At 58.2% G+C, this 12,802-nt stretch overlaps 1 protein-coding gene across 1 annotated transcript in view; it reads left to right on the top strand.

The window, feature by feature from the left end:
- CYHR1 (cysteine and histidine rich 1) overlaps positions 1–2,080 on the top strand; it is a 30,397-nt gene extending 28,317 nt beyond the window's left edge. Inside the window, exon 6 of the mRNA XM_029062564.1 lies at positions 1,178–2,080. Within this exon, the coding sequence (XP_028918397.1) occupies positions 1,178–1,569 (392 nt within the window). The 3' untranslated portion in view covers positions 1,570–2,080. The remainder of the gene's footprint in view (positions 1–1,177) is intronic.
- Positions 2,081–12,802: the final 10,722 nt, after the last annotated feature.

Consider the following 12,802-nt stretch of genomic DNA (forward strand, 5'->3'; position numbering starts at 1 on the left):
TACACCGAGGCAGACCGGATCTGGCGCTGGAAAAGGCCACGGGCGGGGGGAGCCGGCGGGATGGGGAGGGGCGGGAGCGGGTATCCGCCCAGCCCGAGAGCTCGGATCCCCTCTGCCCCGGGGGCTCGCCCTGCCTCTCTCCCGAGTCCCGACGAAGAGGGAAAATCGTGTGACTCGCACGGGAAGGTTGTAGATTCGGCTCTCCGAAGAGGCTTGGTATGTACCGTAAAGACTTAACCGGGAGGTAGCCCACTGGTTCAGGGGTCCGGGAGGGGTCCGCTGGACTGGGCCGAGAGCACTTGCCCCCCGAGAGGTCGGGTTCGACTGCTCCCCTCCGCCCCGGCGTACTGTCTCCCGCCTTTCTGTACCCAAACCGGCACCGCGCGTCCTTCCGAAAAGCCGAGTCTGTAGCGCGGCCGCCCTCCCCGCCGGTCGGCGCCGCGGCCGGGCAGCGTCTGTGCCTTTTACCTCGTGTACCGTTGTGTATGCCGAGTCCAAATAAACTGTGTGTTGTTCTCAGACCCGAATCCTGTCTGTGTCTTCGGCTTTGGCCCCGCAGCCGGCATCCGTCCTCGGAACTTGGATCTCTTCCCCCAACGCGACGTCCCCCCAGACCGAGCGGCCCGACCCGGGGGGCGCCTCCGGTCCCCGGCCACCTCCGTCCGGGGGATCGTTTCGGGGTTGGCCAGACGGATGGTGGGAAAGCCGGCCCCTGGCCGTTGGGGTCGGCCGCCGCGGAGTCGGACGGACGGGGGTCGGCCCCGCCGCGGCCGCCCGGAGGTCGTAGTGGTTTCCCGGGGGCCATCCTGGCCCCGGGAACCGACTCGTGGACTGTCCTCTTGAGGCTTTTATCTCTCCTGTTCATTTTCATTAACCGTGTTTGTGTTTTTGTTTTGTTTTTTTCCTATTCCCCCCCCCCCACCCACCCACCGCCAAGCTCATGCATCTTCAAGTGGTCCCCGTAGGTCATTTGTCACTTAAAACTAAAGCGCAGAGAGTCCCCTCTCACTGCGTCCCGTCCCTCCGGAATCAGCCCGCCTGGACCGCCGCTCCCCCCCGCCGGGCCCAGGAAGGCCGGACCCGCGGGGCCGCAGGTAACGTGAGCTGGACGGCGCCCTGCCGGGGCGGGCTCGCTAACGGTGCGCCTTCTCTCCCCTGCCCCCTCTGTCCCTTGCAGAAGTTCAGTTCCGCCCTTACCGCACCGACGACTTCATCACCCGGCTCTACTACGAGACGCCCCGCTTCACCGTGCTGAACCAGACGTGGGTCCTGAAGGCGCGGGTCAACGACTCGGAGCGCAACCCCAACCTCTCCTGCAAGCGCACGCTGTCCTTCCAGCTCATCCTGAAGAGCAAGACCAACTCGCCCATGGAGTGCTCCTTTCTGCTGCTCAAGGGGCCCTACGACGACGTGAAGATCAACCCCGTCATCTACCACTTCGTCTTCACCAACGAGAACAACGAGACCGAATACGTACCCCTCCCCATCATAGACTCCGTGGAATGTAACAAACTGCTCGCTGCCAAGAACATCAACCTCCGGCTCTTTATATTCCAGATACAGAAATAGGCCCAGGCCCGGGCCCGGAGCAAGCCAGAGCACTGCGGAACCAGAGTTACCTCGGCCGGCGGCCTGCGCCCGGCACGATCCCGCGGGGGCCGGGCCGTGGTAGAAATGGAAGCGAGCCCGGCGAGGCTGCATGCGTGGGCACCGGTGTAAGCCGTCTCAGCCTTCCTTCCTTCCTTCCTTCTCTTCCTTCCTTCCCTCCTCTCCTTTCCCTGTCCTGTCCTGTCCTCTCCTTCTCTCGTCTTCTCTCCTCCCCGATGGACAGGCAAGACCGGCCGGCCCCCCGGCTCTCTCCCAACCGGCCCCGGGGGCGGTGCTGGCTGGTGGCTGGCAGAGCGCTCCCTGGCAACCCTGCGCGGGTCTGGTCCGGTGGTTCCGGTACGTTGGGGGAGGAGCGAGGGCGGAGGCGGCCCGAGATCACGGTTGAGTGCACAATTCTCTGACCCTGGGATTCAGGGCCCCCACCCGCTGCGTCAGATGGCATCTTGGATTGAAATTAAAAGCCTATCATTTCTTTCTTTTGTTTTGCTTCGGGGAGGGGAGTGGCGGGTCACGGCGGGAGGGGGACGGGGAGAAAGCCGGGGAGGGTGGCGGTCTCGTTGAAAATCCAAAAGCACCAGATGCGCAACGGGGAGCGGAAGGCCCGTTGGGGAATTGCAAGTTAAATGGAAAACGATTTCCCTCCCCTGGAAAGATTGGATTGGGGTTGTGTTGGGGCGGGGGCCGGGGGGTGTCTCTGGCAAAAAGTCTCAGTAGGGGCCGGGGGGAGCGGAACTCCTGGGGAATGCAACCGTGGGGCCGGGGCCGCCGGGGCCGGGAAGAGGGGGTTAGATTCCAAAGAACGGAACTCTTGGTTTGTTTCCGGCGGGGACATTTCGAACGCCCTTCTTTGGCTCCCGTTGAGCAGATCCCCGGCAATCAGTCGGCATCCGTGTGGGTAGGAGGAGCGCCGCGCGGGTGGCTGGAAAGGCGGTCGGTAGGACTGCCTACGGTCGGGGTCGAGGGGTGGAACTCAGTACTGCGAGCCGGACGCTCCCGTCTTCTCTAGGCGTCACCTTCCCAGACCTCTCCGTCACTTCCCTCCATCCCTCCCGCCCTCTGCCGTGCTCCCTTCCCCTCCCCGCCTCTTCAGCACCTGCAGACTCGCTCCCCTTTCCTCCCCCCCCCGCCGCCAGGTCTCTCATGTCTAGTTCACTTTGTTTCGTGTTCCGTCATGACTGAGGAACTCGGGCAGGGGCCCGGTTTTAGACCGTCTCGTGCCGACTTCCCCCCACCCCCCGACCCCACCCCAGAGCACAGGCTGTGATTAACGGAGACGGAAGGAGCAGCGCCGTAGAAACCGGACCTTGTAAGTTCTTAGAGACGCTTTCGGAATGCAGGGTGCAAATCTTCCCCTCTCCCCAACCTCCTCCCTTTCCCGCCCATCCCTCCGCCCCTCCCCTTTCCGGGCTCTCTGAGGATCCTGCGAATCCCCAAAGAGGACTCTCGGATCCGTTCCCTTCCCTGTAGTCCACACTGGGAGGGCCGGCGGCGTCCGCCCGCCGGCCGCTCCGCTGGGCTGTGGTCCTCGGAGGCATTTCTCCACACCAGAGCAATTGGGGTGGCTCGGCCCCGGCCCCGGGCCTCTCTGTGCCCCCGGCCTGTCGGCGGAGGGGGCGGGAGGAACGGAACTGCTCGGAAAACCCCGCGGTCACGCGGCTGCTTCCGGCCGACTGCCCGGGAGAGCCCCGGGGGTCCGGTTTTCCCTCTTGTCCCGCGCTTCCCTGAAGCCCTTCTAGGCTCTCGGGCCCAAATTTTACTGACCAGAAGAGTTGGGCCGCCGAGCGTCGGGACTTTGAGTGGGAGCCTGGGGCTTCTGGGCCTCGGCCCATTCTCCCCCAAGGGATCTTGGGGAGGGTTTTGGGCGGAGGAGCCCCGGTGCCTGTGGAGAGAGGTGCCCGAGGATCTGCCCCACTACGGGGCCCAGTTGAGCCGGTCCCGTCACTTCCCTCACCGTGTCCCGGCGGCGGGCGATCGCGGCTCTTGCTTCTCCTGACCCCTCCTGCCCACCCCCATCCGCTGGAGGAAGATCACCCTCCCTCTTATAGCTTTTTTTGATTAAATACCAAAGAACCATCTCGCTCTGCTCCAACTCCCCTCTGCTCATCCCGGTTGGGCATTAGGCATTTAGCCTGATTAATAGCAGCTCAGGCAGGGTGTCCCTTGCGGGGAGCCCTGATGCGTAAGTGGGTACGGTTAGGAGAGAGACTCGTCAGAGGAGCCGTGGGTGAAAGGTGGACGGATGCCCCTTGGAACTCTGGCTGAGCGTTCGGGAGATCCCCCCCTCTCTGTGCCCTGGCCAGTTTGGATTGCTCAACTGCTGGAGTGAGGCTATAGCACGGAGGACTAGGAAATGGGGGAACAGACTGACCCTCCTTTGACTTTCTCCCAAGTGGGGCGGCTGTTCTACCCAAATCGGGTTGGGCCATTTTGGGAGACTGCCCGGTGGTCTGGCCAGGAGCCCGGGGTCACCGCGATGCCCACTAGCTACCGGCGTGGAGGAAAACCACGAGGTCCTTCCCGGAGTGACTTGCCGGGACAGCTTGGGGCCACTCGCTCGCGGGGCTAGGAATCGGGATCCTGGGGCGGCTCTCGGCTCGGTTCCCGTCCGAACGGCTAGCGGGTCAAAGTGAGCCCAGTGGAATCCGTTGGATCGTGGGTCCTCCGAGGTGGCCGGCGGCTTGGGGTCCTGTGAAGCGGGCCGTGGTCTAGGTCTCCCCCCCGCGGGCCGGAGGAGCGGGACGCTCCTCGGAGGGATTGTGTCCGTCCCCGTTCCCCGGGACCCGGTTCCCTCCCCGGTGGCCGAAGGCTTAAGAGGAAAGGGGCGGACTTTGGCCGAGGTCTCCCCGCACCCTGCCCACCTCTCCCTTTCCTGCCCTGGCGTTCTCAGGGCCGGAGCTACCTCGGCAGCGTGGCCGGCGGGCGGGGAAGGTAACGGTGATGGCCGCCGGGTGCCGGCGGCTCGTGCGGGAGTCCAGGACGTCCTCTGCCGCCGTAAATCCAGGCGGCGTTAGGAGCAGTAGCACGTGCCTGACTACTCATTGGGCAGTGAGCCACTCCTCCATCATCGCCCCCTTTTACCTCCCCGTCCCGCCCCCCGTGCTCCAAATCAGGGCTTTCTGTCCAGTTGTGCGTCCAGCCCCGTTCGTTTCCCAGATGTGCCAAGGGAAACGGCCACTCGGTCCTCTCTCCCTAAGGTGGCCGGGCTCCTCCTCCTCCTCTCCGTCTCTTCCCCAGTCCGCCCCTCCCCGCCCCCGGCTCTCTCAGTCCCTCCCGTTTGCTTAGAGGCCGAGGAGCGGGGTGAGAATCCCGCAAGGGAAATGTAGGGAGGCTGTTCCGTCCTTTCCTGGGGAAATCTGAGCGTCTCGGGCTTCCGCCGGGCCGTCTAAGATCCGACCCGGCCGCTCTCCAGGGGCAAGCGGCCTGCCTCCGTGCCGATATTTCTCGTTTCCCATAAAGAGGGTGTTTGCCCCGGCCGTCCGGCGGGCGGCGTCGGAGCTTTGAAGCCGGTCTGAGGGGCGTAGGTCTAGGGGCTCAGGTGCGGGTCTGGGTACGTGGGAGTGAATGTGGGACCGGATGGGGGATCCGGGTCAGAAGGCGCGAGTCGGGAGTCTGGGCTGGCGAGCGGAGGGGGCAAGAGTTGGGGATACGGACGGGGAGGCGCAGGTTCGGATGATAAAATATAGGAGGGAGATATCTTCTCCGTGGTCCTGTCGGAGATGGCAATTTCAGGGCCCCGGGGAGGTCGTAGGGGAGGGTACTCTTTGGTGGGGGGGGGGGTGTCACAGCTGTGAGTCGCCACCCTGAAGACCCCTCAGAGCCTTCCACCCCACCCATTTAACCCCAGATTCTTCCCTACCCTGGGGTCCTGGTTTGGGAGAGTGGTAGTTCTTAGAGGGCGGGGGGCGGGAGTGAGGGGAGACGTCGGCTGAGGTGGCGATGTGCCTCCCGGACGGTGGCGCTGTCGAGGGCCGGTGGGCACGCTACAGGGGGCACCCCGCAGGGAGTCGCCCCCCACGTCCGTCCAACCGTGCCCACCCGGGGTGAGGTCAGAGACCCGTCGCTCCTAAGGTGACCAAGGCCACCCAGAAGACGGGGCGTCCGCCACCCCAGGGAAACAGTTCTATCCCTTCCCTGTGTGCTTTGGATAGCGCCAGAGTGGAGATGCGACTGGGGAGGCGGATTCTCAGTAGCCGGAACCGAGGGGAGAGAGCCTGATTTGGGGGTGCCCCTCGGCCGATCCTCAACATCTCCCGGGTAGCCACGTGCCCTCCTGCTCCTACCTTTTTCCTCCCTGTTCCCCATCCCCGTAGAGCAAAAGCAGAGGGCCCCCCGCTGCCTCCCGAGGACCCTCCCGTACGTTTTCGAGTGGGCGGACCTCCTCCCCCACGGCTTCTTAGGGCTCCAGGGGGTGATGGGCAGAGAAGCCGCGCAGGTGCCCGCTCAAGAATGCCGACCGGTGGAAACTTAGCTCCGCGTGCTCCTGCGGAGAACCGGGGTGCCGGTCCTGCCGCTGGCCGTATCTTGACCCCCAGGTCGGCCAGGTTTCGCCCGGCTGAGGTCCCGCCGTCTTGAGGGGCGAGGAGGGCGGCACCGGGAAGGCTCAGGGCCGGTGGCGGGAAATGGGAATTTCCGACATCCCCGCCGGCTCCGCTCCCCGGGCCGCTCAGATTGGGGGTTCCCGGAGACCGGATTCCACCCCTCCTGACGGGTTCCCGAGAGCGTTCCCTGGCTACCGTCTGAAACTGCAGCTCCCGGCCTACCTCCTGCCCCCCACCCAGGTCACTGCTGTGGAAAGGAGGGAGAGAGAGAGATTGTGTGTATGTGTGTGTGTGTGTGTGTGTGTGTCTCTGTATGTATGTGTATGCACGCGTGTGCGTGGTATGCACAAGTCTCAGTGACAGTCAAGAAGGAAATTGTAAATAATCCTGACATTTTTACATAGCAGATGTTTCTTCCTCCTTCCCCTCCCCTGTCCCCCTCCATCCCTCATCCCCCTTAGGCCACCCTGTCCTTCTCGGACCCTGTAAAATTCATACACAGTAGCTGAGCCTTACCTGTCTGGTCCAGAACTAGACGATTTTAAAGATTGTAGCATGTCTCTCTACCCGGCCTCGGCCGGCACGCCACAAACCTCTTTGCAGTATTCACTGTGGGTAATTTATTTAACTCGTGAATGTAGAATTAAAATAACCGAACCCCAGAACTAACGCTTTGTTCGCAGGATTCCGTGTCCTCTCTGTACCTCACCCGACTCGATTTGTGTTTTCGTTCTTCCGACTCATCCCACCCGGAGAGACTAGAAACCGGGTCACGGAATCGGGGGGCCGGGGGGAGGCCCACGGGAGTCAGGCCGGGCTGTTGTCCAGCGGGATGGGGGAGAGGCCGGCCCTTACGGCCGTGGAGTCCCACCGTGTCGTCGGCCTCCGGTTTAAAAGCGAGGGGGAGAGGGTGGTCTTTGTCGCCGAAAGGTTGGGGCCGATGGGAAGCGGGAGTTGGCCTGGAAGAGAAGGGGCCTCCCCGCGGGCACTCGATCCAGCTCACCGAAAAAGAGAAAATGTAAGGGAGAGAAAAAAGTGTCGCTAATTGTCGAGAATGATTCATTTCGTTACTTTTGTGGTCTGCGTTCTGTTTGGATATTTTCTGTATGTAACTGTAGTTTAAAAAAAAAAAATTGCCAAGCCACACTGTGTCCATGTGTCCTTGAGTTCAGATGACCGGCTTTTCTGCCGGCCTCACTAGATGGTTGCTGGAAATCGCCGCCTCCCACTGGGCTGTGGAACCAGGGAGGGACAGGTGGAACGGAGGACTCGGTCCCTGGCCTTGAGGGGCGGACAGTCCGACGGGAAAGAATCGAGAATGCAGTTTGAAAAATCAGTCGGCCTCCTGTGTTCGTGGTGAAGTGTCTCTGAGTGCCGGCTTTGTGTGCTCGGAGAGTCCAACAGGAGGGTGAGTCAGAAATGTGGCCAAAGAGGAGGGGATCCAGGAAAGGACTGTATTGGGAAACCCAGGTTCGGATGGTGTGTCCAAGAGAAGGGGCTGGTCATCAGAATCCAACCAAAGCTGCATTGTGGTTTTTAAAAAACAAAAAAATCTAGATGACTGTAAGCTCCTCCACTAGTCTGCAAGGCAATCATGTCTACCAATTCTATTGAATGCTCCCAGGGGCTTAATAATAATATCGTGGTGTTTGTTACTATGTGCCAGGCACCGTATTAAGCGCTGGGGTAGATACAAGCAAATCAGGTTGGACCCGGTCCCTGTCCCACCTGGGGTTGACAGTCTCAATCCCCATTTTACAGATGCGGGAACTGAGGCACAGAGAAGTGACTTGCCCAGCGTCACCCAGCGGGCGAGTGGCAGGGCCGGGATTTAGTGCCGCGTTCTGTAAGCGGGCACCAAATGAATACTGTTGATGGTTCAAAATTAGAGAAGGCCAACCTTGGCACCAAGACTGAGTAATCTGGTGCCCGAACTAATCTTAATTGCGGGCAGATTTCTGGGAGAACTGGAAAGGGTGGGGTCGGGAGGTGGTTAATCCAGAAGGGCTTCCCGGAGGAAGGAGCGGGGGAAAGTCAGATACTCCCTCTGTCCCCTCAACAGTGACCATCGCAAGGTTCGGGGGACCAGACAAATGAGAAAGCTTTATTTGGGCAACAGGATTTGGGGGGAAAGGATTCCACGCTGGCCTAGAGGGGCACCAACACCCTCCTCTAGCAAGATCCTGAAAGTGGATTTATTCCAAAACCCGCCCACACCGAGAGCTCCCCTCTGGATCACCACAGCGTGGCCTCCGATCTGGCCTCTGGCTCCCTGATTTTATAGAAAGGGTCGGGACCCTTTCTACTGAGGATCCAGTAAGAGCAGAGCCCTGGGACAGATCCTCAGAATCAACGGTTTCGAGACTATTCCTTTCTGCCGGCTGAGCTCCCGTTGGTTTCCAGGGAATTGCCCTTTGGAACGGGATCTGCTCAGTCACAGGTGAGCAGACATTTGGTGGGGGAAACCATTTGGATTCCGTTCCCCACGTGCTCCCCTCCCTTTAGGGAGAATTCTGTTCCACGGACCTGACCCGGTCGTGGCATTTATATCCGCTTCCCCGCCGTCAGATCCAGCAGCCCAGAAAACCTAGTCTCGGGCCCTCGGCCAGGATTCCCACCGTCTCTCCGAGATTCCTGATCACCTTCCAAGCGCTCTGAAAATCCACACCCGACGTCAGTCGCTCAAGTCGACCCAGAAGGCCCGGGGACTGGGCAAAGTAGGATTCCCTGTCCAACCTCTCCGTCTCCGCCCTTTTATTCCCTGCCTCCTGCCCCGCCCCAGATCCTCCTGTGTTCACGGTGAAATGCCGGGCCCCGGACGGGGAGAATTCATTAATGAACTACGTGTCGAGCTCCACTTCCAAGTGCTGCGATAGTCGATCGGGTTGGACCCGGTCCCTGTCCCGTGTGGGGCTCACCGTCCGTGTAGGAGGGAGGACGGGTATCGAACCCCCATTTTACAGATGAGGAGACTGGGGCGAGGTGAAGTGACTTGCCCCAGGTCACCCAGCAGCCCGATGGCGGAGCCGACCGGAGGTGTTAGACCCCGGGTCCTCTGATTCCCAGGCCCGTGCTCCTTCCGTTCGGCCGGTCTGTGGTTCCTGTCCTGCGGGAACCGACGATCCGATGGGAGGGAGAGGGAATACGCTTACTGAATGGGTTGGCGGGGGGAAGCAGAGATGGCCCAGATAATAATAACGTTGGTATTTGTTAAGCGCTCACTATGTGCCGAGCACTGTCCTAAGCGCTGGGGTAGACATAGGGGAATCAGGTTGTCCCACGTGGGGCTCACAGTCTTAATCCCCATTTTACAGATGAGGGAACCGAGGCACAGAGAAGTTAAGTGACTCGCCCACAGTCACACAGCCGACAAGTGGCAGAGCTGGGATTCGAACTCATGAGCCCCGACTCCAAAGCCCGTGCTCTTTCCACTGAGCCACGCTGCTTCTGCTCCCGTGCCAGAAGCGGAGACCAAATCCGCAAAAACACAGAGCTCAGAGAGCTCAACGCACCCAGCGCAGATGGGGAGGTATCGTACTTCGCACGGGCTATGAGCATTTAGCCTAATGCTTGACACACAGGCACCCCGAACGGCCATCTGCGTGAATCAGGAGCCCAGGATTGTCCTCTGCATATTGTAAGGGCCCGGATCACACTGAGAAACAGCCTGGCCTCCTGGAAAAAGCACAGGCCTGAGAGGATCGGGGTTCTAATCGCAATTTCGGCCACTAGTCTCGGCCGAGTCACTCAGCTTCTCTGTGCCTCAGTTCCCTCATCTGTAAAATGGGGATTAAGGCTGTGAGCCCCATGTGGAACGTGCCCGCTGTCTAACCTGATCAGCTTGTATCTACCCCAGTGCTCAATACAGTGCCTGGCACTTAGTAAGTGCTTAAGAAATGCCATAAACAACCACCACCGGCTGGGTTCCGATCCCGGGTCTTCTACTGCTTCAGAGAAGCAGCGTGGTTCAGTGGCAGGAGCCCGGGCTTGGGAGTCAGAGGTCATGGGTTCTAATTCCGGCTTCACCACTTGTCAGCTGTGTGACCGTGGGCAAGTCACTTACCTTCTCTGGGCCTCAGTTACCTCATCCGTAGAATGGGGATGAAGACTGTGAACCCCACGTGGGACAACGTGATTACCCCGTATCTACCCCAGCACTTAGAACAGTGCTCTGCACATAGTAAGCGCTTAACAAATACCGACATTATTATTACTATTATCTTTCTGGACCGAAGAGCCCTAAATCATTCCAGACCCTCCTCATGAGGAAGCTCGTTCATCCCCCCAACCATCTTATTCGTACCTCTTCCTGCTTTTCCGTGTCCCTCTTAAAGTGCTGTGATCAAAACCGTGGGCTGCTCTGGCAGTTCTCAAACTGAGATTCTCAGCTGGTTCCCGAGAACTATCTCAGGGTGAAACACTGTTATGGCAGAACCGGTTTTCTCATCGAAAAAATGTCATAAATGAGGGAATTGTTTCCTGAACCAAGGTCAAGAGCCCTGTTTTTACTGAATTGGCCTCAGATGCGTCCTCAGTCGATTACAGATGAGTCCTGTAACTACATTACTGTATTTATATTGAATCAGAAAGGTTCCACGGTAGTGTGTTCATTCGTTCATTCATTAGTATTTAATGAGCAAAGCGGTTACCGATTTGTACATTCCAAGCGCTTAGTACAGTGCTCTGCCCATAGTAAGCGCTCAATAAATACTACCGAATGAATGAATGATAGGGTAGCTATCTCTTCGATCAGGAACCCCATGTGAGATAGGGACCGTGTTCAATCCGCTAATATTTATCTATCCCGGTTCTTAGCACAATGCTTGGCAAATACAAATCATTATTACTATTATTATTATCACTATTATTCACTCGAAGGCCGGGGCCCGGGTCTAATTCTCACCTGGGTTCCCAGAGCTTATTATAGTGCTCTGCTGTGTGACCTTGGACAAGGCACTTCACTTCTCTGTGCCTCAGTGACCCGATCTGCGAAATGGGGATTGAGACTGCGAGCCCCACGTGGGAGATGGACTCTCTCTAACCTGATTAGCTTGTATCTACTCCAGCGCTTAGTACAGTGCCTGGCACATTTTGTTTTTTAAATGAAATTGAAGGGTTTACTATATGCCAAGCGCTGTTCTAAGCGCTACGGTAGATATAAGATAATCAGGTTGGACACAGTCCCTGTCCCACATGGGGCTTACGCTCCAAGGACATAGTAAGCGTTTAAATATTATTCAAAAGAGGAAATAGTCGAGGACTGCCTTTATTTCAGGTGTGGGCGAAACGGCTTTAATCCCCCATCCTGTTAACGTTCAGCCTTCAGCGGGCTTTTTTTTGGCCGCTATATGCCCCTCTAGACTGTAAGCTCATTATGGGCAGGGAACGTGTCTCTTAATTCTGTTACATTGTACTCTCCCAGGCGCTTAGAAAGTGCTCTGCACCTAGTAAGTGCTCAATAAATATCATTGACTGCTGCTGCACATTGGACCAATAAAAGGCACCATCATCAAGGACTCGGAGACCTCTTTCCTGAGCGCCTCATCATGTAATGGCCTATTTTTTTTCCCCCAGTTTCGTTAGACTGTAAGCCCGTCAGTGGGCAGGGACCGTCTCTATCTGTTGCCGATTTGTACATTCCAAGTGCTTAGTACAGTGCTCTGCACATAGTAAGCGCTCTTGTCATTGTTCTCGTCCGTCCATCTCCCCCGATCAGACCGTGCGCCCGTCAAACGGCAGGGACCGTCTCTATCTGTTGCCGACTTGTTCATCCCAAGCGCTTAGTACAGTGCTCCGCACATAGTAAGCGCTCAATAAATACTATTGAATGAATGAATGAATAAATACTATTGAATGAATGAATCTTCCACCCACGCACATCGAAGCTCCTCGATTATTTCTCAGCCCGCTCAGAGCCATGAGGTCTTTCGACAGTTTAGGCCCAGCTACGTGGCACCTCCACTCCTGGAAAAGCTGAGTGGCATCCACGGAGTTGGAGATTTCGCTACCCATTTTCTATCAGGTCATTTAGGAAGATGTTAGAAACTGGTTGTCACATTAATAACTGGGGGACCCCAGCCCCCCACTCCTCCATCCTGAGGAGCGGTTGTTTATCCCTTCCACCGGTTTCCTTTTAGGCGGTTTTCTAATCCAGTGTTTACGCAGAGTTTAAGAGGCTTTTGAGGCAAAATCTTGCCAAATTCTCCTTGAAAATGTGAGCACGTTATGCCCATTGACCACGTGCGCAGTCAAGGTATTTTCCTCTTACAGAAACCAGGTTGTTTTCCCCGACAACAGATTGGAGAAGCAGCGTGGCTCAGCGGAAAGAGCCCGGGCTTGGGAGTCAGAGGTCATGGATTCTAATCCCGGCTCTGCCACCTGTCAGCTCTGTGACCTTAGGTAAGCCGCTTAACTTCTCTGGGCCTCAGTGACCTCGTCTGTAAAATGGGAATGAAGACTGTGAGCCCCACGTGGGATCTCGGATCTCCCCCAGTGCTTAGAACAGCGCTTGGCCCACAGTAAGCGCTTAACAAATACCAGCATTATTATTAAGGGACAGAGCCGGGAATAGAACCAATGGCCTTCTGACTGCCAGGTCCGTGTTCTTTCCACTAGGCCACAGCGCTTCTCGGCGTGGCTTAGGGACAAGAGCCCCG

This window comes from Ornithorhynchus anatinus, chromosome 4 (assembly GCF_004115215.2).
Source record: "Ornithorhynchus anatinus isolate Pmale09 chromosome 4, mOrnAna1.pri.v4, whole genome shotgun sequence".
Lineage (NCBI taxonomy): Eukaryota > Metazoa > Chordata > Mammalia > Monotremata > Ornithorhynchidae > Ornithorhynchus > Ornithorhynchus anatinus.